This window comes from Procambarus clarkii, chromosome 17, assembly GCF_040958095.1.
Source record: "Procambarus clarkii isolate CNS0578487 chromosome 17, FALCON_Pclarkii_2.0, whole genome shotgun sequence".
Lineage (NCBI taxonomy): Eukaryota > Metazoa > Arthropoda > Malacostraca > Decapoda > Cambaridae > Procambarus > Procambarus clarkii.
In genome coordinates, this window is record NC_091166.1 from 40198545 (window position 1) to 40223232 (window position 24688).

The 24688-nt window shown below is 35.4% G+C and overlaps 2 protein-coding genes across 3 annotated transcripts in view; both read left to right on the forward strand.

The window, feature by feature from the left end:
- The first annotated feature begins 804 nt into the window (after positions 1-804).
- LOC123772459 (FIC domain protein adenylyltransferase) lies at positions 805-7419 on the forward strand. Its single transcript, XM_045765647.2, has 6 exons — positions 805-1171; positions 1982-2216; positions 3463-3692; positions 4570-4745; positions 5795-6004; positions 6451-7419. Exons 1-6 carry the CDS (start codon positions 838-840, stop codon positions 7117-7119), a joined length of 1854 nt encoding a protein of 617 aa, XP_045621603.2. The 5' UTR covers positions 805-837; the 3' UTR covers positions 7120-7419.
- A 3788-nt stretch (positions 7420-11207) lies between these two features.
- Positions 11208-24688, forward strand: part of LOC138365522 (ubiquitin carboxyl-terminal hydrolase 8-like) — a 39586-nt gene continuing 26105 nt past the window's right edge. The window contains exons 1-11 of one of the 2 annotated variants that reach the window (XM_069325871.1): positions 11208-11353; positions 13413-13516; positions 14259-14367; positions 14929-15050; positions 15991-16136; positions 17567-17735; positions 19435-19594; positions 20877-21024; positions 22159-22607; positions 23228-23374; positions 24335-24478. In XM_069325871.1, the coding sequence (XP_069181972.1) occupies positions 13422-13516; positions 14259-14367; positions 14929-15050; positions 15991-16136; positions 17567-17735; positions 19435-19594; positions 20877-21024; positions 22159-22607; positions 23228-23374; positions 24335-24478 (1689 nt within the window). In that variant the 5' untranslated portion in view covers positions 11208-11353; positions 13413-13421. Of the gene's footprint in view, positions 11421-13412; positions 13517-14258; positions 14368-14928; positions 15051-15990; positions 16137-17566; positions 17736-19434; positions 19595-20876; positions 21025-22158; positions 22608-23227; positions 23375-24334; positions 24479-24688 lie in introns of both variants that reach the window. The other variant, XM_069325872.1, reaches the window with a different exon arrangement.

Here is a 24688-nt window from a genome sequence, read left to right on the forward strand (position 1 = left end):
ACCAGTATTTACCCAAATCTTTCCTAAATCTAAACTTAAGAACAAAGGTAACATAAGAATTATCAATCAATTCTATTATTATCAATGATTGTAACTTATCAATCAATCAATCAACATCTACTAGACAGTGTGACATTGAAATTGCCAGAATTAAGCTGGGATGTCGATATCTATGAGAGGTAATGAATCACCCATTTACGGGCTATTCATGCCCGTGCCACCTCTTGGGTGGCTTAATCTTTATCAATCAATCAATCAATCACCCATGTCCATTTGTAAACTATGTGAACAAGAGCCAGGACATACTCTCCAGCATTACATCTGTGACTGAAATAAGTTTATTGAGGTAAAATACACACAAAGGGATGAGGTAGCTCAAGCTATTCTCACCCCGTCTCACAGGATGGTTAGTCATACATGGAATCAGGGGAGAAAATACCAGATTGATTGATTGATGAAGATTAAGCCACCCAAAAGGTGGCACGAGCATGAATAGTCCGTAAGTGGTGGCCCTTTTGAGCCATTACAGTATCAAGAGCTGATACTGAAGATCTGTGGAGGTGCGACTGCACCCTGCGTGACGGGAGATGTCTCCCGTATGAAAAAAAAAATACCAGCCTCAATACAAAAACAAATAGAGAGGATTACCTTCATTTATTGACATAAGGATCCCTCTGCATACTACCGAAATTAACCTTTATATTTAGAGAGCACTTTTTAATAAATTAGCACTTGAGAATATTGTTATAAATTATTACTCTCACGTTATTCTAACATATATATTTTCTACTTTATCACAGCGCCCACTGGCCGGGAATGATGACGTAATATCAACAAATGTGGAAGGTGTTCGGACGCTTCTGCAATTTCCGCAGTACTAATTATGTGTTTTCTATCGATAACCTCGGAAAACTACAGAGTGAAGAGATGAACAAAGTGGCTCTGTTCATAATCTTCCTCTGTGGAGTGATTTTTGCGTTTTTGGTGTCTGTTATGCGTAGTTACTGGGCGCATTATACTGACGGGACCCTCATCTCGTCTCTGGGGGCCATTCCAGCTGGAGCTGACCTGGAGCTGATGGACGACGGCTATGTGGCCATGGCCTTGCTGGGCGCTCACGATGGTGACCACTCTGTCTCCAAGAAGCAGACAACAGAACTGGAAGACAGACGTAAGTCGTTAATAGGGGGTATGGTCAAGTGGTACTCAGGCGTTTCGGCATATTTCATGTTGTTGTGATTTGTACAAAGTTTAAATAGTTAGGTTAGACTGTGTTAGCTTAGGGTGGGTTTAGTTAGGTTAAGTTGCATTAGGTTGCATAGGTTTTAAAATTAGTTGGCAAATCATCTTTGGTACGATCTGAATTGTATCCATCGGTGGTTGCTAACCAAACCATACTAGCTTAGTGCTTTCCTTAGATAATTTTTTTGCATTCTGTGTTGATCAATAGCATTATACTTTTATACCAGGTATGAAGGAATTTGGGGTAGTTATGGACTGTACTACTACTTGTGACGCCTGTCATTTTGCTATACTGTATGGACTTTAGGTGGAGAGGTGTGGTTATACCTCTTTAATGTATAAAGTGCTGCAGTCAGTGTAACACTATGCAAGGTAAGATAACCCTCTATCAGGAGTCTTATGTTTTGTGAAGCTGATAATGAGGAATTAAGCCAGAACCTGATGTGTGTTCTATGCGAACAATAATCATATGATCAGTGCTCAACAATCCTACAAAGGTGGATTAAAATCTCATGAAGTTAAAATATGTTTATCCCAAGTCAGAGTAGCTGTGGATTTGACATTCCTCCAGCAATAGTTGGCCCAGCACTAAATTATTCGCTACAGTCCCATTAATATTGTGCGTGGGCATGAATTAAATTTATGGTATTTGCTATTTTATTATTCTTTAATATTTTAAATAGTTTCACTTAGTTTATACATTATATCTTTTGCTTATACATTCAATTAATTTTTACAGATGCAGAAATCGAAGCACTAAACACACTAAAAGCCGCCAAGGAATTAGTTCATTCAGGTAAATGTGCAAGAGCGGGCAGACTGTTGGAACATGCGTTCACACTGGCACCACGCCACCCAGATGTTCTCATTCACTATGGGGAATATCTTGAACAACACCGTAATGATGTAGTTTTAGCTGACAGGATGTATTTGCAAGCTTTAGCTGTCTCTCCAGCTAATTCTCGTGCTCTAAGGTAAGGTTGCGTTTTCCCTATTTTTTTTTTAACCTTGTTTATTTTTTTTTGTTATGCCCTTTTCCCGTTCACTGCATTGCGTATTGTTCATAAACCTTTTCATGCTTGTATGCTGAAACACACAAAACTACAGTATTTGCTCATCTTGCACACAACCTACTGCTACCTCTTCATACTTATTATGAAATGATGGGTTGGGTAGATACTTCTATTAACTATTCTAATTAAATTGTATATCATATGTGTATAAGTTATATCCTTGGACATGGTGATCAGCACAGTTGGCTCTCGTCTGAAGGTTCCAGGTTCAATTCTCGCACAGAATGACATTTGGGCACATTTCATTACACTTGATACCTCTGTTTGCCCTAATGGGCTTTCAGTCCCCAACAATGGACAACCATACATAATGCAGTGTAAATTATAAAATCATAGGAATATGTAAAAGTATGTGAGTGATTTGAGAACGGTGAGATTTTGAGGTTTATCTGCTCATATGAAAAAGGTAATCGTACCTCACAAGGAAAGAATGTAAGTCAGTACCTTGAGTGAGAGAATTAGTCGATGAGTACAAAAAAATGTATAATCTTGGAGCAAGAAACTATGAACAAATAAACTTTAGTTTCAAGTGGGATATATAAAAAAATGGGTTTTAATACCTGGCAAATTTGTAAAGTTTCACTTTCTCATAGAAGAATGAAAACTACTTGGTGTGATGAGGAAGTGGCAAAAGCAATTGTTGATATGGAAAAGAAGTGGAAGTGTACGTTAAATACAAAAGTTAGATATCTGTCAAATTTGATGTATGCAGTTGATACAGTAATGATTAATTTTTTAAGTAATGATTAATTTTTTCATAAATTATTCACATCTGCCATTTTAATATTTTGTACTTGGACCCATTTTTCTGTGGCCAAAATTCATATTGTACATGAAAGTATTTCATAAAGATGGTAGGAGATAAATGAGGGTGAAGATTGCAGTACTGTATAAGGTTTGAAGCATAAGGGCATAAGAAGACAATAATGATAACTGAAAAATATGCACTATTACCTAATAACTTCTGCTAGATTCTGTACAAGCTCTTGCAATGTATATCAGGAAATAAGTACCATATAACGATTTAGCCAGTTATATGTACTAAAATTTTCTGGCAAAAATGTGTATATTATGAAGATATTTATGAAAATTATGATTTTCCATTGATGATATTATTCTGCTTTTACTAGAGAATACTTTTCAACAGAAATCGCAGACGAACTCGACCTCTTGTAGATGAAATGGACTCCGTGATGTTGAACCGCATTGACAGCAAGAGAGATGATCTTGCTCAAATCCCCAGTTCATCTGCTGCCCTCCGTCGCATTAAGAAGGAAGCATATTTCCAACATATTTACCATACTGCTGGAATTGAAGGAAATACAATGACTCTTGCTCAAACCCGTATGATTTTAGAGACAAGGCTAAGTGTTGGAGGTGAGTCAAGACAAACTAAAGGGTGAGAGGTAAGGAGAGATTATTCTCTCTCTTGCTTTCTTTAAAACATATTAATTTAAATTCCTCAAAATTATAGGTAACCAATTATTGCAAACCATTTTTTAGCCAAGGTCCCCCAGAATTACATCACCTGCCAAGCTCTAATGAATTTTATCCCCATCATGACAAGGATCATAATGGGGATACTCGTCATGTAACTGTATGTGATAGTTACTCCTGCCACATACCGTGTGAAGAAAGAAGTAGTGAATCTAACGAAAGTCACCTCCAAATGCATTACCACATTTCAAACACTCCTGCAAGCAAAAAGTAGTACTATATACTAGGACTGCTAATTTGGCTGCAAACTACTACAGTATTAATGGATCAGAGCTACACTGATCACCTATGGGTGTCACTACTGGCATTACAACAGTCAGAGAAGCTGGCAACCCTCATTTTTAGTCCTGGTGTCCAACCCTGTCATCTTGCAAGCTCTGCAGTACCAGATTAATTAACTATAGATTTCAGCTGTATATACAGAAATAAGTGTAAAATCACTTTTACATTTAGTGTATTATTAATTTTCTTGACCAAAGTAAGTCATTTGCATAATGTATACATGGAAGGCAGCTTTATTAGGGAAGGTTTCTTTAAAATTTCAGCTTCTAGTGAATTAAGTGAAATATGATCATATTGTGCAACATATGCACCACTGGTTATCACTGAACAACTACTGTTCATGAAATCAAATAAGCACACAATATAAGTATTGTATTTCTGAACATTTTTTGTTAGAAAATGTATTATAAACTGTATATGTATTTAAGTCTTTTTTGATTGTGGGTGTATTAATTTTAATTTCCTTTGCTATCAGGAAAGAGTGTGATGGAGCACAATGAGATTTTAGGTTTAGATCTAGCCCTCAAGTTCATAAACACAACCTTAGTCCATAGAGTGGGTCGCATCTCTCTCTATGATATTCTGGAAATTCACAGAAGAGTCTTGGGGCATGCTGATCCCATTGAAGCAGGGCAGTTACGCACTACACAGGTATTGGTTGTCTTCAAGTTTTAATGACTTTTTACAATACAAGATTATTTTGACATGTTACGTGGTGGCAACCTATTACCTAATTACAGTACCTGTATGTGGTAATTACCGAAAAGTAGTTAATGGATGAGAGCTACACTTGTGGTGACCCGTCTTCCCAATGCTCTTTGTCATATGATGCTTTGAAACTACTGATGGTTTTGGCCATCATGGCATGTTCTTACTTAAAATATTTTCTCACTTGTATCTAGCGCAAATATATTTATTTGCACCAGATATAAGTTTGAGTTGTTGACTGCTCAACTTAAAAAAATTGTGGATTACTGAGATTTCTGCTCATTGAAAACCCAAATATATTCAAGTTCAAGGTTTTTACTGTTCAACTTGAGTAAAAAATTGACATTCTGAGATTTCTGCTAAACGGGAAACCCGAATAAATTTGAGTTTGAGTTTTTGATTTCTCAACTTGAATAAAAATTCAGGTTACTGGGGTTTTCTGATAAACAAAAACTAACACACAGAAATCACAATAGCGTGATGCATCAAATGAACAAATCCACAAGGGCCGTGACAAGGGTTCGTACCTACGTCCGAGAGGATCCCAGATGCTGCCTTAATTGACTGAGCTACGACATGGTTAAACGAAAAGACATGGTTCTTTTAACAATGTCGTAGCTCAGTCGGTTAAGGCAGCGTCTGGGATCCTCTGAGACGTAGGTTCGAACCCTCGTCCCCGCTCTTGTGGATTTGTTCAACAAAAACCTAATTAAATTCATACTTGTAAATTGTTGTACTGTACTTTACAGGTAAAGATTTGGCTAATTCGAGTGGGGTGATCTCTATATAATTTGGTTTATCAAGCATACACAATAATGATGAAATACAGAAGAATTATGCCAGTAATATTTAGATTTACTATACAGTATGTCATTTTTAAAATAAATATTCTAAGTTTTATGAATATCCTACAGCTTTACATAGACAATATTAACCTTATTTTGGCAAAATAATTGGTTGTTAATAATTGAAGTTTACATTACAATTTTCAGGTGTATGTAAGTGATCATGTTCCCCCACCACCAACACATCTTCAAGTGCTCATGGAAGATTTTGTGGACTGGCTTAACTCACCAGAAGCACAGAGACTTCATCCTATTAAGTATGCAGCTCTTGCACACTACAAGCTAGTCTTCATACATCCATTTTCTGATGGTAATGGAAGAACAGCAAGACTTCTGATGAACTTTCTATTAATGCAAGTTAGTAAAGAGAGAGCATTTTAATAGCTTAAGTTGATTATTTTCAGTTTATTATTTTTTCTGTATTATATTTAGTGAAATATTTGAAACTTTGTACCTTTTTTATAACCATGGCTCATAATGTTGATATGTTGGGGTTGTACAAATTTTTTTTAACTGTTTTACTTGCTATAACTGGATGAATGAGTGGAAATGGGCTCATTGTAGAGTTAATTTTTTAATTGATGCATATAATTATAGTGTTTAAACAGTGTGAAAAATGTGATTAAACATTTACTCAGGAGGCCAATATTTATGTTTTCCTCTTAAGCTGTATTGCAGTTGTTCTACCACTATATTTGGCAATCCAGTAGTATTGTTTATCTAAAAGGTGCAGAATTGAAATATATTAATATTCTAGAGATTATGTAAAGTTTAATTATATTGTGATATGTTTTCTCTTGCAGGCTGGGTTCCCACCTGTGATAATCCGTAAACAAGATCGTCTTTTGTACTACGATTGTTTGCAAGCTGCAAATGATGGAGATACTCGACCCTTTAGACGATTTATTGCCCAGTGCACAGAGAAGACCCTCGATGTGTATTTGTGGGCCACCAAAGAAGTGTTACCAAAGATAGGACAGGACATGCATCCAACATTAAAAAGAGAGAAGCAATACTCAAAACATGAATACAGAGATGAGGATTTATCTCACACACAGCACAAAAGAAAACCAGTGACCTACAATGATATTAAGGATGACAGTGCACAAGATTCTGGGAATAAATTTGTCTTTACCGATGTAGAAGATATTCCACCTTGGCAGTCAGGCGAAGACAAATTTGAAAATGTGGCTACCCAAAACACTAGAAATGATATACCTTCAACCACTGAAGATGATATATTGAGTGAAGATGAAGATGTTAGTTCTGTACATGATTATGAGGCTGAACATGATGATTACAGAGACCATCTGTGGTTTTCTAGTGAAGAAAGAATTGAACATAAAGGAACAGGAAGATTTAGTAGAGTTGTTGATGAAGAGGATATATTGAATGCTGAAATATCAGAGCATATTAAGAGTGAAGATACATTGAACTTCAAGGAAGATCACACTTTATCCCGGAATGATTAAAAATAATCTTGATATATGATATTAGAAAGGCTAGTGGCATTACTTTATGTTTAGTCTTAATTATAAATTATGCCTATTTATTTTAGAGAACAGATTTAAAGTTAGAATATTTTATTTAGTTTTATTCTAATTTATTGAGAATTATTTTTATAATGTAAAATGCACATAAGGAAAACAAATAGTGAAGGTATTCAGCACTGGATTAAGTGTTTCTTGAATTTTTTTTTAATAGTGAATTGACTACCTTCGTAGCCGATCCTAATTTTCATTTCATACAAACTATAAATGTCTTGCACAAAATTTAATCTCTTCACTAATCCTACAGCCCTATAGACAATGTCCATTGATGATTTGTCCCCCCCCCCCACCCGTAGCTGCATATTGACTCCATTGTTGGTCTGTGCTCCCCACAGCCATACATCGAGCATCCATTGATGGTTTTTGCCCTTCCTCGGCTGCATATTGACTGTCCATTGATGGTTTGTGTCCCCCCACAGCTGCATATTGACTGTCCATTGATGGTTTGTGCCCCCCACAGCTACATATTTAGTGTCCATTGATGGTTTGTAATCCCCAGTCATATATTAAATGACTCGGGCCGGGACAGACCGGCCCGGCCCAGCCCAGCCCAGCAAAGGAGGCTTGGTTCGGACAGGCCAGGGAGGCTCATTCTAGTCAAGTAAGGGCCGAGACAGACCAGCCCGGCCAGAGAGTCTTTTCCCGGTGGATTTGGGTAAAAAATGACCAATTGTCGTTTTCACTTCCTTACTTGCATATTTTAGGTATAAAAAGACGTAATTTAAAACTAAATGTGCAATTTAAACTAAATATGTGCATTCACCCTGAATTACACTAAAAAATAATGGTCACGTCATATATCCAATATTCGTTGTATTTTTCAAACTGCTCTTGGATTTGGATAATATGACAAATTGCCGTTTTCACTTACAGTATTTGCATATTTTTGGTATAAAAAGACACAATTTAAAACTCCAAGTATATGCAATCACTCTAAATTATTCTAAAAAAATAATGGTAAAGAGTCATTTTTCCAATAATCAAAGTATTTTTCAAACTGCAAGTGGATTTTGGTAAAATATGCCATTGCCTTTTTCACTTATTTGCTAATTTTTGGTAAAAAAGGACATTTTAGCACTCCAAATATGTGCAATCACCCTAAATTAGGCTAAAAAATAACGGTCAAGTCATAGCAGTCAAATAGATAGCGGTCAAGCAGATAAAACTCTCCAAGGATGGTTGCACACTTGCAACAGGCTTAGTAATAGCAACTGAATTTAATAGCTTTCTTTTCATCAGCTGGTGCTAACCTTGCCAGAAAAATCCCACAGAATCCAGACACGTGTTACTACATATCTTACAGGCAGCTATCCTAACTCTTCTCCTTTTACCACTCAGCTCGACATATGTTATGGCCATCATTCACTCCCTAAAAACCAAAGCTAGGAACACTAGTGAAATACCTTCTATGGTATGAAAAGAGTGCTGCTCATGCCCTTGCACTACCCATACCCATAGCATATCTTATTCAACAGATATCAAGAGTGTCATACTTTCCATGATATCTTTAAAAAGCACAAGTAATGCCAGTTTATAAAGGAGGCAATATGGCTTACGTAAACAATTACAGACCGATTTCAAATCTACCCATGTTATCAAAAATATTTGAAAAAATTATTTACAAACAGCGCTCTACTACCTACGGAAACACCTCGAGGTAACCTCAAGGTAGGTAACCTACCTTGTAAAATTCAACGCATGAAGTCACTGTCAGTTTGGCTTCCATTCCCAAAAGAGTACCAATGATGCCATTATTAGTCTGCTTGATATACATAATCTACACAGCCCTTGACTAAAATGAGTTCCCAGTTGGGCTTTTCATTGACCCGAGAAAGGCCTTCGAAAATGTAAACCATAGCTACCTCTTACTTAAACTTCACCACTATGGAATACGAGGCCTTGCCCTGAACTATATTCGATCATATCTTGGTGACAGACACCAATATGTAGCCATCAATAATACAACCTCTTGCACTCTACCATTAACCATAGGAGTGCCACAGGGCACCATCCTAGGACCTCTCCTATTTCTTGTATACATCAGTGATTTGCCAAATGTCTCATTTATTTAGAAATAATATTGTAAATAACAAATAAATCCACTCATGGATGTCAATCAACAAACTCACTAAACATAGAAAAGATCTACTACATTTTATTTGGAAGCAAATCATAAAATGAAATTCAACTTCAGATATACAATGTTAACATCAGTAATAAAACTTTAGTGGCTCAGCCAGAGGCTTAGGGCCTATGCAGGCATATCCCTGCAAAAAAAAAAAAAATAATAATGAAAGTGATGGGAAATTCCTTGGCCTATACATAGACAAGAGACTCCACCCACATACAACACGCACCTAAAAAGTCTAAAAAAATAAAAAATTGGTATACTCTCTAAAATTAGATATTATATTTCCCCACTCTGCTCTCCTCTCATTATACTACTCGCCAATCTATCCCAATCTTACACATAGTATCTGTGCATGGGGTTCAACTACTGCAAATTGCCTCAAGTCCTATAAAAATCTGCTATCAGATCAATAACAATAAACTTTTCAGACAACACAGCCCCTCTGTTTAAATTCCTGCTAAACATACACTCGCCCCACACATTCTCTTGTGCTATTTATATGTACAAAACCTTGTTCCTAAATGCAAATCTTCATCAGAAACTCTTCCTTGACAGATGTACAGTAATAGAACCCATAATCACCACACCAGAAATAAATATATCTTTGATATCCCCAGAGTCAGACTAGATCTGTGCAAACACTTATGAAAATAAAGGGATTTAGTCTATGGAACTCACTCTCCAAAGAATTAAAAAGCTATCCATCCTATATGCCTGATCCACAAGTAAAACCAAAAAAGTACCTAATTTCATCCTCATAGTTTCCTACCTTGTGCTACCCACCCTCCCCCCATATTTGTGCCTAAGACATGCAACTTCGGCATTGAAATCACTGCCATCAACTTATATCATAATTGTTATGTTGAAAGCAAATTTTGATACAGTGTACCTAGTAATTATTGGCAAACGCTTTTTAATTCCGACAAATGCAATCCCATGTATGTGGGGCATAACAAGCCACGCCATGTTCAAAATGACATCAGTTACCGCCCCTCTTCTGTGCCAGGTAAGTCCACTACGGGCTCACCATAGCCCGTGCTACTTGCAATTTTTGTTCCGAGTAGCTAAATCTAAAACTATCAATAAGTACCAAATTAATAGGATTACATTACAGCAGATTGATGAAGAAAAGGACCGTGGAATCAAAATCCACCACTCCTCAAAAGTTGAACAACAGGTGGGTGCAGCAGTCAGAAAAGCTAACCAAACTCTTGGGTGTCAAGAGTAATTAACAGATGGAATGCATTAGGCAGTGATGTGGTGAAAGCAGACTCCATACATGGTTTCAAATGTAGATATGATAGAGCCCAGTAGGCTCAGGAATCTGTACACCAGTTGAGAGGCGGGACCATAGAATCAGAGCTCAACCCCCGCAAGCACAACTAGATGAGTACAATGTAGGACTGAGAACAAGAGATGCTTTTTCACCCACAGGATTATTAACCCATGGAACCGCCTACCCGCCGAAGCCGTAACTGCCAAAGTCATGTTGAATTTTAAAATATACCTGGAAAAGATCAGGGCAAATAGGGGGGAGGGGGACATCGACAAACCGCCGGCTTCCTGTCCTCGTCGAGGCCGCTAGGGTTAGTGGCCCTCAGGTAAATCAGGTAATAATCTTCAAACTTTACTACAATGTACCCATTAATATTCTTCAAATTTTGCTAGTAATTACTTGCTTATAATTATCTATTAGATTAAGAACCTGCCCGAAACGCTGTGTGTGTTAATGTCTTTGCAAGAATGCAAGAACACCAATATTATATACTCTCACAAACCCACTGTACCTTCTTGTATATAAATAAATAAATAATAAATAACCCCGTGCTAATGCTAAAATGCACAAGCCACCCATGAATATTGAGAGCAGTTTCATTTTCTATTATAACTTTTTTTGTAGTGTTGTGGCGTAGCGAGTTGTAAGCGTTGTGTGTCCTGACGTGAGTGTAGTAATCCTATTTACTTGCAGTTCTTCCTTGTGTGACCTCCACCACAAGGCCGGGAAGCAACCACACAGCCCTCAAAGTAAGGCTGTTGTCGTGTAGTGGTGAAGTATGGTTGTAACCATATAATGTAATGATGGAGAGGCTTGGTTAGTAGTGATAGTTATCCACCCCTTAGTCCTGAATTTGCCTTTTGTAAATTTATCGTCATTAACTTTGTCAGAATAAGGGGTAATTGTGCATTTTTTTGGTTCAATAAAAGCTTGGTGGGCCATTTTGTGCCCATTTTGTGACCATTTTTATTTAAGAGATTGTTTGGTGTAACAAAAATGAATAAATGGGGCTTGTCAATGGATTGTCATGGTTGAACGACAAAGTGAAAAGTAAATTTGGATACATGTCACATTATACACAAGAGTGTTTGCTAATGGGTTTTAAAACTGACAAATGACACCCAACATAACCTAACCTAACCTAACCTAACGTAGTCGAACGTAATACAGCCTTAGCTAATATATCCTAACCTAACGATATACACTACATGGTGTTGATACTCAAAAAAAAAAAGAGATTTTGCCGAAATGCCTTTGTGTGTGTGTGACTATATCATACTCCTCTTTTACACTTATTGGCTATTTTTTTGTATTATTTTTGTTATTACAGTGTATTGTAGATTTCAAGATGAGATTTTTGTCATGTTATTTAAATTTTCTGAAGAACTTTTCCGTGCTTATTTTAATTTTTTTTTTTAGTCCTTATGTTAATTGGCAAAATGATAAGTTACAGCACTCCATTCCAATTTGCTTCTAACCTAAAGAATTATATCTGCCTTAACCAAACTATATCCGGTATTATTCAAACCAATCCTGAATATAGTTGTGTTATTACCTAACATGTGAGTTTAACTAAACATAATTTAACGTAGCCTAATGTTCAGAAAATCCAGAGTTGAAAATCATGGTACCAATAACTTTTACTTTGTAAAAGTTTATATTTTATATTTAATAATTTTGTATTCTCATACAAATTAAATGAGAGTAATAGTTTGATAGTTTATATTAATAACTAGGGCTTTTCAAATAATAATCTTCAAATTTTATTACAATGTACCCAAATATTAATATTCTTCAAATTTTGTTACACTTTACCTATATATAATTATCTGTAGGGAGGATTTACTGGGCACAAATCTTTTACTGTAGCCTCTGTTTACCCAACAGTAAAATGGGGACCTGGTTGTTAAACAATTTGGTGGGTCGTATTCCGGGGAATATTACGATTAAGGACTTGCCCGAAACGCTATGTGTGCTAGGGGCTGTGCAAGAATGTAAGACCTCTTGTATATATAAATAAATAAATAAAATATATATTGGGCAGGTAAGGGTAGCTAAGGTATTCTTAGTGCAAACACAATAAAGTTCTACTTCATAAATCATAACAAACTTCGTAATAAAGATTAGGCATGTAGGAACCCCAAATGTTTAGGTTGATAGATTAGTAGACACCTAGGAAGGCTAATACTAGTTATATTATGATGTGTTCAGAGATTGGTGCAGAACATGTTATATTGTCAATCTTTGGAGAAGAAAATTAATACTTGTCTGACATGATTGGAAGTCAACCTCCAGACATATCTTTTGTCTAATCCCCAACCACCCACATGAACATTGGTCTGCCATAGGCCTGATAGGCAAGGGTTATAAGACAAAGAACATGAAACATGTGTATAACAATAACTGGAGTTTATTGGTACAGGTTATGTATGATACTGAAGTCAGTGATAGTTGACTTAGAAATGAAATCACTGCTAGCCAGTGTGGTAGAAGAATGATTGTGATGACTGTGTTGACTGAGTAAGCCTTGCCGTTGATCTTGGCTTTGTTGGTAGAGGAGCTATTGTTAGTGAATAATTCTGCTTAATGCCGATCATACTGATAGCCATTAGGTTGCAGGAGAGGTTGTATTGTGTGGTAATCACTACACTCATAATCCATGGACATATAACATGCTACTAGTCATGTTATCTCTTTAAGTACAGCCAATTTATTCTCTATGTTCAGGCGCCCAGATAGGACAAACGTTTCACTATGCTCAACGTCCTATTTTTATATACTATACTGTACCTGTATTAACTTTTTCAGTGAACAAACATGGGAGAAACAGGAGTGCATCGTCTGTATTTGGCAAAATCATTACAGGAGCTAAATTGTCAAGTTCATGAAATTCCCAAAGCTGCACCCAAGATGTAAGTACCAATAACATATTTTAAAACTTCAATCAAGTTGTAAGTATCAAGTCTTCAATGTTTCACCAAATTGAGTACCAAATTTAGTACTATTGGCTTGGGCAAAGTACTATATTAGTATTTAATTTTTAAATTCCATTTTAAATTTTAACATTTTCCTGAATCAGTGTTTGTGCTGTGAATAATGATGAAATGCTCACACTTTGTTATTTGCTAAATATTTATTTATTTATTTATGCATATACAAGAATGTACATAAGGAATGTGAGGATACAAATATGGTAATTACAGTCTTGTAAAGCCACTCAGTGGCTTTACAATGTAAAGCATGAATACATTTCATTAGAAAAAAGTTACTAAAATACATCAGATATATATAACTGTTCGATTTCGTTATAGAATGAGATATTTGGACACATTTCCTCCCACCAGATGCATCTGTTCACCTAGCAGTACATAGGTATTTTATGTTGCATCCTGGGGGGAATGTCAGGCATTGGGCTAGGAAAACCTCAATAAGTCTAACAGGCTTCCTGTCCCCAACAATATGAAAGCATTCCTTTACCAAACAGAATGAGTAATTTCTTTCTACAGCATAATGCAAAAAATGTAGAGATAGTGGCCTACTTGAAATCTCATAATAATGTAGCCGTTTCCTGGAAAGGAGGGAAATTATACTTTGCTAAAGCAGTGTCTTTTGATCCCTGTTACCATTTTGTCTAGTTGTGTGTTATATCTTCAGGTTGGTGAATACTGCCCAGAGAGTTCTGAAAGAAGCACAGGCTGTGGACAAAGTTAAAGATGAAGAAAAAGCTTATGTCCTCTACATGAGATACTTTTCAATTGTGTTGGTATGTATTGTATCTCGGCTTATTGGGTCACACGTTTTCCTCACCCAGTTCTGTACCTACCCCTAATATCTGACTACTATTTTTTGACTACAGGTTATTGTTGCTACCTTGAAGTGCATCCATTCTTTTGTATCCTAACCTGCTAGGTATAAGGAAGAATAATGGAATTGATTTAGTAATACAGTTTTTAAGAAATTTGATACAGCTGCCAGAGACTAATGGCAACAATTAGCTTGCTGGGATAAGGCACCCCACAACAGTGATGTACAGTGTTGTACATTTTTAATAGAAGAACTGATATTTTCAAAGTACAGTATTTAACAAAAAGAGTGGGGTGAAAAATATGATATGAGTAGATAGATTATTGATAATGCATACAAGTAGATAAATTATAGACCCACACAGGCAACAGTGCATATATATTATGTATATGTGGAATGACATATTAATGTTTGTTGTTTCTTGAGACTTCTATATATTAGTAGGAAAGATGTAAAAATATATGTTCAGAAATTTAAATACAGGTAGTGGCTTAATATCTAATCTCATGATTGTTTTCAGACCATACAGAAGCATTCAGATTATAAGAAAAACAAAAAATACTACGATGGCCTTTTGGATCCCAAGATGACTGTCAAAGTAATTAATAGAGCAGAAGAATTACAGAAGAGCCTTGAGAACAGGTTTGACTGTCTTGGTGTTGCTGTGTATTCTGAGTGATATATTTGGTTGACCCTAGTGCACTTCTGATTAGTTTTTAAGTAAATATAGTAATGATACAAGAAATTAATTTTTTGTTTTACTGACATTGTTTATCCAGTTTTCTTCCACCCATCCACATTCATATTGTGCACACAAAGTTTTTTGCTTGTTCATCACCCCATAGCCAACACCTCTGACATGTTGTAGATGTTACTCTGTATTTACTCTCCCTATTGTTCTCATCATCTGCTCCTCATGAGTGTATTAGTGAGATTGTTGCAGTATATTAATTATACACTATAATTGGTGTATTAATAATACACAAATTGTAGTGTATTTGTGAATATTGTTGTAGTGTATTTGTGAAGAAAGTTACTGTTTTATTATTGAATATTGTTGTAGTGCATTAGTGAAGTGTTATAGTATATCAGTGAAGCTTGCTGCAGTGTGTTAGTGAAGTGTTATAGTGTTTTACTGAATATTGTTGTTGCATGTTAGTGAAGCTTAGTCCAATGTAGTAGTAAAGATGGTTGTAGAATACAGAAATTGGATGAGCAAACCACAGACAAGATGAGCAGTTGTGATGAATGAAGTGATGAAAAATAGTATACTGTCTTCCAAAAGACTGTTATTAAAAAGATGGCATATTATATCAAAGGGATGGAGTCTATGAGAATAACTGAGAGTGAAGGAAGGTGAGTTCTAACAAATCAGCTGATTTTGAGCCCTGAAGATTGTGGATGCACTAAAGAAGTGTGAAAGAAATGTTTCACTTAAGTGGCTGCTCATAAAGTGCAGATATACATAAATGGGAAAATTAATTAGATTGTGCTAATCAATTTAATTTCTCAAAGAAAGGAGCACAGCTGATAGATAAGTAATGAAGAATTCATCAAAGTTAATGACATGCATTTGTTGCAGGTATGGATTTATAAGTACTGCAATCAAATTAGAACAATTGGAAGAGGAGAAAAGAATAGCTGAGAGGCTTGAACAAGTAGAAAAAGAAAAAGAAGCCAAAAAAGCAGCAGAGACAGTCAAACCAACAAGCACAGCAGTAACAAATGGTATGTTGCTTTCACTTATTGAGTCTTGAGTATTAGCAGTTTCTGTCTTATTTGTAATGAAGACTATTGTTCCTTAATAATGGTACTGGTGTTCCAAATAAAATGGCAGTCTAAGAGCTGTTACCCCTACATTAAGTTGTCTTGAACTAGTATAAATGATTGCTTCACTTGAGTAGTGAATACAGATAAGTAAAACAATACAGATGAGAGGCAGGACTGTATAGAAGGGGGAAAATATATATAATTATCAGGAGGAAAGCATTATGCCGTTACAACTATATCAGAGGGGGAACAAGAGCAGATTGATTGGTAATAATGGGTTGGTTGCATGACGAGAGATTGAGAATCTCCAACAAGATACTGAATGTCATGTCTAAATATACATTGGTACATCAGCCTGTTCTCACTATTTGGCATGTCAGATTTGCAGTGGTTTTGCCTAACCAAAAGTATTTGAACCTAGTAAACCCACTAAATATATATTAGTGGGTTTCATGTTTATTAGTCCAAGAGTGTGTCAATATTAGGATGATTTTATTTGACCAAAATTTTGATGCTGTGGTCAAGTGTCCAAACTGCAGTGTATTAAGTGAGAATTCAGGCTGGACATGGTGTAAATACTCAGTTCAAGTTAGTAATATACATGTGAAACAATTCAATCTTATGATTTTATATGAATATGAAAATATTTTCTCTTGAGGGGAGTTCCATTGTCTGTATTTTAAAAGTTCACATAATGAAAATAGTATTTCCATTAAATTCAGATTTTTTCTCACATAACTTGTGTAATTTTTGTAATTAGTTTATTGGTGTTGCTGTAGTATTGAAGTGTTTAAAAGACACCAGTAGGGCTGTTTATTAATTAAAAAAAAGTCTTCATCCCCCACAACATCTGGGCCATGAAATAAATAGTACTGAGTCAGAAAAAGCAGCTGAATTTACTGAGAAAAGGGTCAGAAAAGTAGGACTTCTGAGAGAGAAAGGGTGCAGCTCTGGGCCAAAAAATTATCAGCTTGCGACAGAAAAGTAGCAGCTCTGGGTAGGAAAAGGAACAGATCTGGGCTAAAAAAAAAAAAGAAAAAGTAGTATGTCTTTGTCAGAGAAGGAAGAGCTCTTGTTTGGGTAGCAAAAGTCTAGTCAGTTTTAATATAAACTCTTAAAAGAATTAATTTGTTTGACAATAGTGAAGAATTTGATGAACCTTTGCTCACAAATGTGGACCAATTAGTTCACATTTTTTGCAATGCAGTATTCATTTTCAAGTATTATTATTTATACTTTTAGACATTATAGCTCGATTCAGTGGATTTAATATTTTCCTTTATGTGATTTAAATATTTTTCCTGACACTATGGTTTAGATAATATATATAATATGGTATATGCATGGTTATTATCAATGGTTTTTACTTAACATTCTTATATTTCTAGGTTTGGCAGAAGAGGATGGATTTATATTCTGCAAGAAACTCTACTCTCTAATGAAAGAAAAGTGTTCAACGTACCTGATTTTGGATACCAGACCTTCAGAAGACTTTTCCGAGTCACAGATGGCTTTACCAAATGTAATTAATATATCGGAAGATATATTAAATCCAGGGTTAGTTAAAATATTTATAAAGTTAGATCATATTAGAAAAGAGCCATAATTGTACCTTTATACTAAAATAATTGTGAACATAGTAAGTGTAAGAGTTATAATAGCATTAGTATGCTAAATGTTGTGGTTAGTGTGTATGGCACAATAGTTATTTGAAGACTACAGAAAATAACTTGAGAAATTTGTTAGTGATGGACGTGTTCCATAGTGGAAGAGGTTACATGGGTCACATATATGCACTGACACAGCTAGTATTGAAAGTACTGTGAGAAAGGTGGGTTACCTTTGTGACTATCTAGGTTCTGTCGCAGTGGCGTGGTTCCTTCTTTTTTCGATTGTCCGCAGTCTCTTTGCCTCTCGCAAATCTGCGATCTTCCCTCATCCCATGTGGTTTTTCTTTGTCGCTTCTAGGCTGGCTCTGTAAACTGTTTCTGGGGCTCTTCTTTGGGCCCGAGGGGTTGGGCCTTTTGCTAGGTCCTGTGTGCCAGGACCTGCTTGGCAATGCTTAAAATGTTTACAATCAATTTGCATTTTCTCAGTTATTTGTTAGGTTATAACTATAAATTTGGTATAATGATTGCAAATTAATTCACTAGAAAATGGACACAAAAACAAAAGTGTGTTTGTAATAATGTAGATTATGCACAACGACTACAAATATACGAATGTTTGTGAACAGCAGATGGATGACGTGTTTTAGCATCATTGGAACACTTACTGTCATAATAAGGACGACACATAATAGCAGGCATATCATATTGAGGGTCCCCCCTAGGGCCATATGAGTCACATTTGTGTTGTCATGAGGGCCACAGACAGCAATTAATTGAAGTCATATAATAAAAATTATTTCAGAAAATTTGTATTAACAAGATAAATAAATGACCAAATGACAGTATCCTTTGTGCGGGCTGAAGGTATGCTTGCAAAGGGCCGCATGCTTGACATGTTAGCGTTATAGCATCACCGGAATGTGAAAATGTTAGATTATTCCTGGTGTCTCACACATTATGATGTTCCTGCTTCTCGTAATCTTTTCAAAGTTACTTCTCTCCATAAATTACCAGTCATGACCTTCCTATATATGTAAGGAAGAGGTGGTGGTTCATCAACAAAATCTATTTGACTTTCTTTACATAACAGTTTTCACAAATCAGCTTGGTTCATATTCCATTTTGTAGCTCTCTGCCTTGGTTACAATTGACCTATACTGTATATACTGTATATATATTTTTTTTTAACAAACATATAATTTGCCAGTCTTTGTAATTAATTTAATCAAATTGTTCATCCTTAATTTAAAAAGTGGAGTTGTATTATATCCAGGCATAAATTTAAATTTAAAATTTTACCACTTTAAATGTATATTAGATTATTTGTAAAAATAGCAAGATAAAAAGTAAGATACTAATTACAGTGCAATCATCTTTTGATCAATATTCAAGTTATGCTTAGATTTAGGAAGTACCTGTGATTATTGTGGAATAAATATTTTGTATATTTTTAAAGTTTTCATTTGATTTTTGTAGAAAGGCTTGGGTGAAGAATTCTTGATTGATTGCTCTTCACAAATTTCTTGCTTACTTATACTAGGAATTCCACACCATGATCCCATTTGTATTTAGTATTTTCATAATATTTTAACTACCTTAAATGCTCCTGTAATTTTTGAACTTCATGGTTTTTTTATTTCTTCTAGGTTAATAGCTGGAAGGATTGGTAGTGAACTTGACGAGTCATCGTGTAGTCTTTGGGTGAAACATCGTCACACAGTTGATTATTTGATCTTGGTGGACTGGAACACCGAACATTTACCTCTAACAACCCCTCTGAAGACCCTTGTAGATGCTATGGTGAAGGTAAAGTTTTGCCCCATTTGTGTAGTGTGTGTGTTAAGTCTTGGGCCTTTGATATTGATCGCATTCTCTCTTGGATTGCCTATTGCACCTCTGCTTTTCAGCGGAGTATTTTGCATATCATGCCATGCCTTCTGGTCTCATGTGGTGTTATTTCTGTGGCCAGATTTGGAACCTGTCCTTTTGGTATTTTCCAAGTGTAAATTATTATGGTTGACTCCTGCCTGCACTTTAGGGAATACAGATTTAAATCTTTTAATAAGTTTTATTGAACCTAGTAGTAAAAGCTCTTTACACTCTCCAGATCAACTATTTCACCAGCTTTGAATGGGGCCGTTAGTGTGTTAGTGTACAACAATATTCCACTCTAGAAAGCATCAGCGTCTTAAAAAGTATCATCTTGGTATGACATCTTTTCTTTGAAAGGTTCTTGTTATCCAACTTGTCATTATTCTTGCGGTGTGACAGCTACTGTGTTGTGTTTTTTAAAAGTAAGGACTTACAACATGATTACTCTTAAATCCTTTCCATTGGTTTTCATTTCAATATTGTGGTTTGACTGCATTTTATGTGTGGTCTCCATTTTTATAATTTAGTTTTTCATAGCTCAGTAACTGGAACTTTCCCTCATTAAAAATCATATTATTTTCTGTTGCCCATTGAAAGACTTGACTAACATCTAATTGGAAGTTTGCTGTGTCATCTATATTATCTACTCTCATGAAAATTCTAGTGTCATCTTTAAAGGATGACACTGTACTGTTTGTATCCTTGTCTATGTCTGATATGGGGATGAGAAAAAAGTATTGGAGCAAACACAGTACCTTGGGAACTGAGCTTTTTACAGTGGATGATCCAGATATTACTTTCTTGACAATTACACTCTGGGCTCTATTTGTTAGGAAGATAAAAATCCATCTCCCTACTTTGCCAGTAATTCCTTTTGTGCACATTTTGGGTGCAATAGCACCATGGTTATATTCATCAAAAGTTTTTGTGAAATCTGTGTATATTGCATCAGCATTTTGCTTGTTTTCCATGGCATCTAAGGTAAAGTGGTCTAGCAATTGTAAGAGGCAGGAGTACCCTGTTCTCGGCCCATGTTGCCCAGGTAGCTAGGTGCCCGGTATTCAAAGTAACAGATTAAGGCGAAATATTTAAATTATTTGTTTAATGCTGCTGACTGTTATTATCTTGTGCAATATAAATACTGTAGTTGATGATTTTTGAATGTCATGAGTATTCTTGCTTCCTGAATTTTTCTAAATATAAGCTTGTCTACTAGTGGGATCCAGGTAAGCCGTACAAAAGCCGTCCGTGGGTGCTACTTGGAGGGTACGAAATGTGGCAATTGATGTATCCCATGCATACTACTAATCCTAGAGCAAAGCCACGCAACCCATCAGTAATGAGACACCAAGAGCCAGTATCACGTGAGTTAAAGTTTGAATGCTTATGTTTTGTTTTGTCCACCTACATTTGTATGTTCTTTAAAATTCTGCTTCCGTTGCGAATTACGACAAAGATGCTCATCATTAGTCATTATCATTCGTTAAATGCCCCATTTTTTAAAACAATTGTCACATAACCAAACAATGGAAATATGAGTAAGTCTTCATACAATACACTTCTATCTTTATGTATAGCTTGTTTAGTAGGGGTAAGGCTTAAACATCCATATCAATAGGCTTTATTATACTAGTGGGCCAGCCAGAGGCTTAGGGCCTGTGCAGAAATAGCCCTGCAAAAAAAAAAAAAAAAATAGATTTTATAAATTAGAGCCCTACATCAGTCTATCTAATTTATTATATCAATTGAATAACCCAGGAAACCTAAAATGTTCTGGCCTGTCCATCATAAATCATTACCTGTCACCTGCTCCAAGTGGCAAATGTGGGCATTTGGTCCTCGGATCACTAGACATGTTCACATCTGTTCCTCTGTCTCTTAAGGATGTGACTTTTTATGGATTTATCATACTCGGACAAATTATTATTTTAGTTTTCTCGTACTGTTCATTTATAATGAGGAAAAGGCGCACAAGACATTGGAAAACTCTCCAGCAATGCTTCCTACAAGGATCCCAGTGAAGAGCTAAATAAATGGGGCCCCTCTTTCTCCTTCATTGCATATTTAGCTTATTTGTCAATCTGTTCCTTCAGTTCAGCTATAGCCAGTGTTACACAATTCTCACTGACTTCCCATGGCTCCTTGTATTCTATTCTCTTTATGCCCATTTTACTTTGGGTGAATACTCTCCTTACTCTCATTGGCATCACTAGATGCTGTTTCCAATATATATCTCTTCACTCCATCTCATTGGCTTTACTTCTTGGCTTTTGGCATTGGCCATCTAAGTGTTGTTTTAATAATTATGGTTCTATATGTTGTGTCCATTTAAGAGCAATATGTCATAAAAATGTTAATATTATCTTAAAATATAAATAAACTTTATTGCATTGTGAAAGTAAATTAAGATATTTTTGCTTTATAATACAGTATTCATATACAGTAGTTCTTAAATGGCATGTTAAGTATCTAATTCTATTGTCTGTATTTCTGAACAGTGAATTTTGAATACCCTGACTTGGATAAAGCCTTCCTGATTACTCCGTCTCCAAGTCCAGGGGCCAAAACAGCTGCTTTACCAACAGTAAAACCACCTCTCAAGCCAATAGTAACTGAGGAACTTATGGATAGCAAGAATAATAACAAGAATATCAACAACAACTTAGATATTTCTAAAGTTTATAATAATGAAACTGAAGTAGAAGGAAGTCCAATTAAGGTTCTGCTTGATTCAAAAATTAATACTTGGAATATTAAAGACTCAAATAGAGATCTTGATTACCAGAAAACCAGAAAAATCAGCAATTTTGCAGACAAAGTAGATAACACACCATCTATACCAAGTAGAGCACTGAAGCCTAGAGAACTGCTTGCAAATCTTGCTGCAAAGAAATTGGAGCTGGATGAAGAACAGGAACTGTTGGAGCAGTCAATGAAAGTCGAGGAGGTAATATTCTTGTATCTGCTCTTAGTAGATTTGTTGTTGCTCTATAGTATACAATATTGGTCCTAGTAGTACAATTGGGTTCATTCTTGACTCAGTGGGGAATCCCAGGCTCAAATCCAGAATGGTACAGAAATGGGTGGGTGGAAATGGTTCACCTAGCAGTAAATAGGTACCTGGGAGTTAGTTAACTCTTGTGGAATTGTATTTTAGGGAGGGTCAATAGTTCAACCTTGGGGGGGGGGACCTTGAGACACATGCAGGCTGTCTGTCCCCTGATAAAATAATTTAATAAATATTACTTGGGATTAGTTATTAATTTTGTAAGCATAAAAAAATACAGTGAATAATAGTTGGGCTTATAAATCTTGAGGTAATAATAACATTTAATAGAAACTTGTCATTGTTTTCTCTTATAGCATTTAGCTTATTTTTTTTAATCAACATATAATCTTGCTCTCTTTCTGCCAGATAAGGTAGCTGTAATTGGCTAATCACAATAAAGGCTAATTTTTTCAAATCTGTAACCTTTCACTAATTAGGTTTATTGATTTTCACTGAGTGCAGAAAGAGTATTTACAGTACAATATATAAAGTGAGACAAAGATCTTTTTCTTTTTCAGGACACTATTAAAAAGATAGAGGAAATGGAAGCAACAACAACACAGCGAGAAACGGCTCGCGATGAACAAAGTCGAGCTCAATTACAGCAGACAGAAAAGAGGTTACAGGAAGAGATAGACAAGCTACAAGCAAAAAGTTCAGACATGGTAAGAAATTTTCATTTTATATGCAGTATAATAAAGTACTAAATCCTAAATCTCATATTTATGTAAAGTTGATGTGAGCTGGCTTCATCTACCTATGGAAGAAGTTTCAAAGCATACCTTTTGATAGGATTTTTGAATCACATAATGTAGTTACTTGCCTTAAATTATCAGAATTCAAACTTTGCCTTAAATATTGTGTATCTATATACAGTAAATATATTTTAAGTGATTTTTGACAATGTAATCTTTTTGAGAAGTATTGAAACATTTGAAATTATATTTAAATGCAAATGTTAGTTTGCTGCTTCTATGGGTTAGGTAGTTGGATAATGTTCTGAAGAATCTTAACTGGATTAGAATGATTGAACCAGCAGTGAATTTATGAGCACAGCTCATTCTAGTAGGTTAAAGTGTTAATTTCTTCTATAGAAACTAATACTTTAGTCTCGGTTGCAAACTATATCCTAAGATGTTTTGCAACAGATATTCTGTTTATATTTGGAATGTGTGTATGTAGGAACCATACTGCTGTATACACAGTGGTATTAGATTTTTATAATTGTAAACCAAAGTTTCAAGTTTTTCATAATTGTATTATGAAAAACTGCATCCTTTCCTGACAGTTATCTGCTAGTTTGTCTATTTCTTCTTCCACTCACCAACCACCACCACTACCACCACTACCACCACTACCACTGGCATTTACAAATCTAAACAAGAATGCTTTTAAGCCCATGTATTTAGTCCACTGTAATCTCCTTATTATATTTCTGTATTGCAATATTATGTAATTGTTACAGCCTCAGGACTGGTCATATCCTCTGAAATATGCTAGCATAGGGTTACCACTTTTCATCAACTACTATCAACCCATCAATTTTTTCATAATCTATTTTATGAATTTTCTACTTTTATTTGTTAATTGCAGTCTTTTTTAATGTTATTCTTTATTTCTAACAGGAAGAGCAATACAACAAAATTCACAAGCAAAATGAGGAACTGTGGAGGATGGTTAATCTTGCATTGTCGGGTCGTTTGAGCAATCTGAACCTGGAACCCACGGCACAGTTGGATCATGATGCTGAAGCTCAACTTCAGAAAGAAGTGAGATATTTCAGTGTTTCCTGTAAGATCTGTCTGATAAAGTGTTCACTTAGAATACTGAAAAGTTTTTTTTTTAGTTTGTGTAATTATCTTTCAAAATGTAAGTAGAGATCTGATTTATTGTTAATTTATTAATTAATATGTAACCTTTGTTTTGTTAATTCCCTCTCTCACTTCATTATAATTCTTGCACCTGCCTTTGTTTTGTGG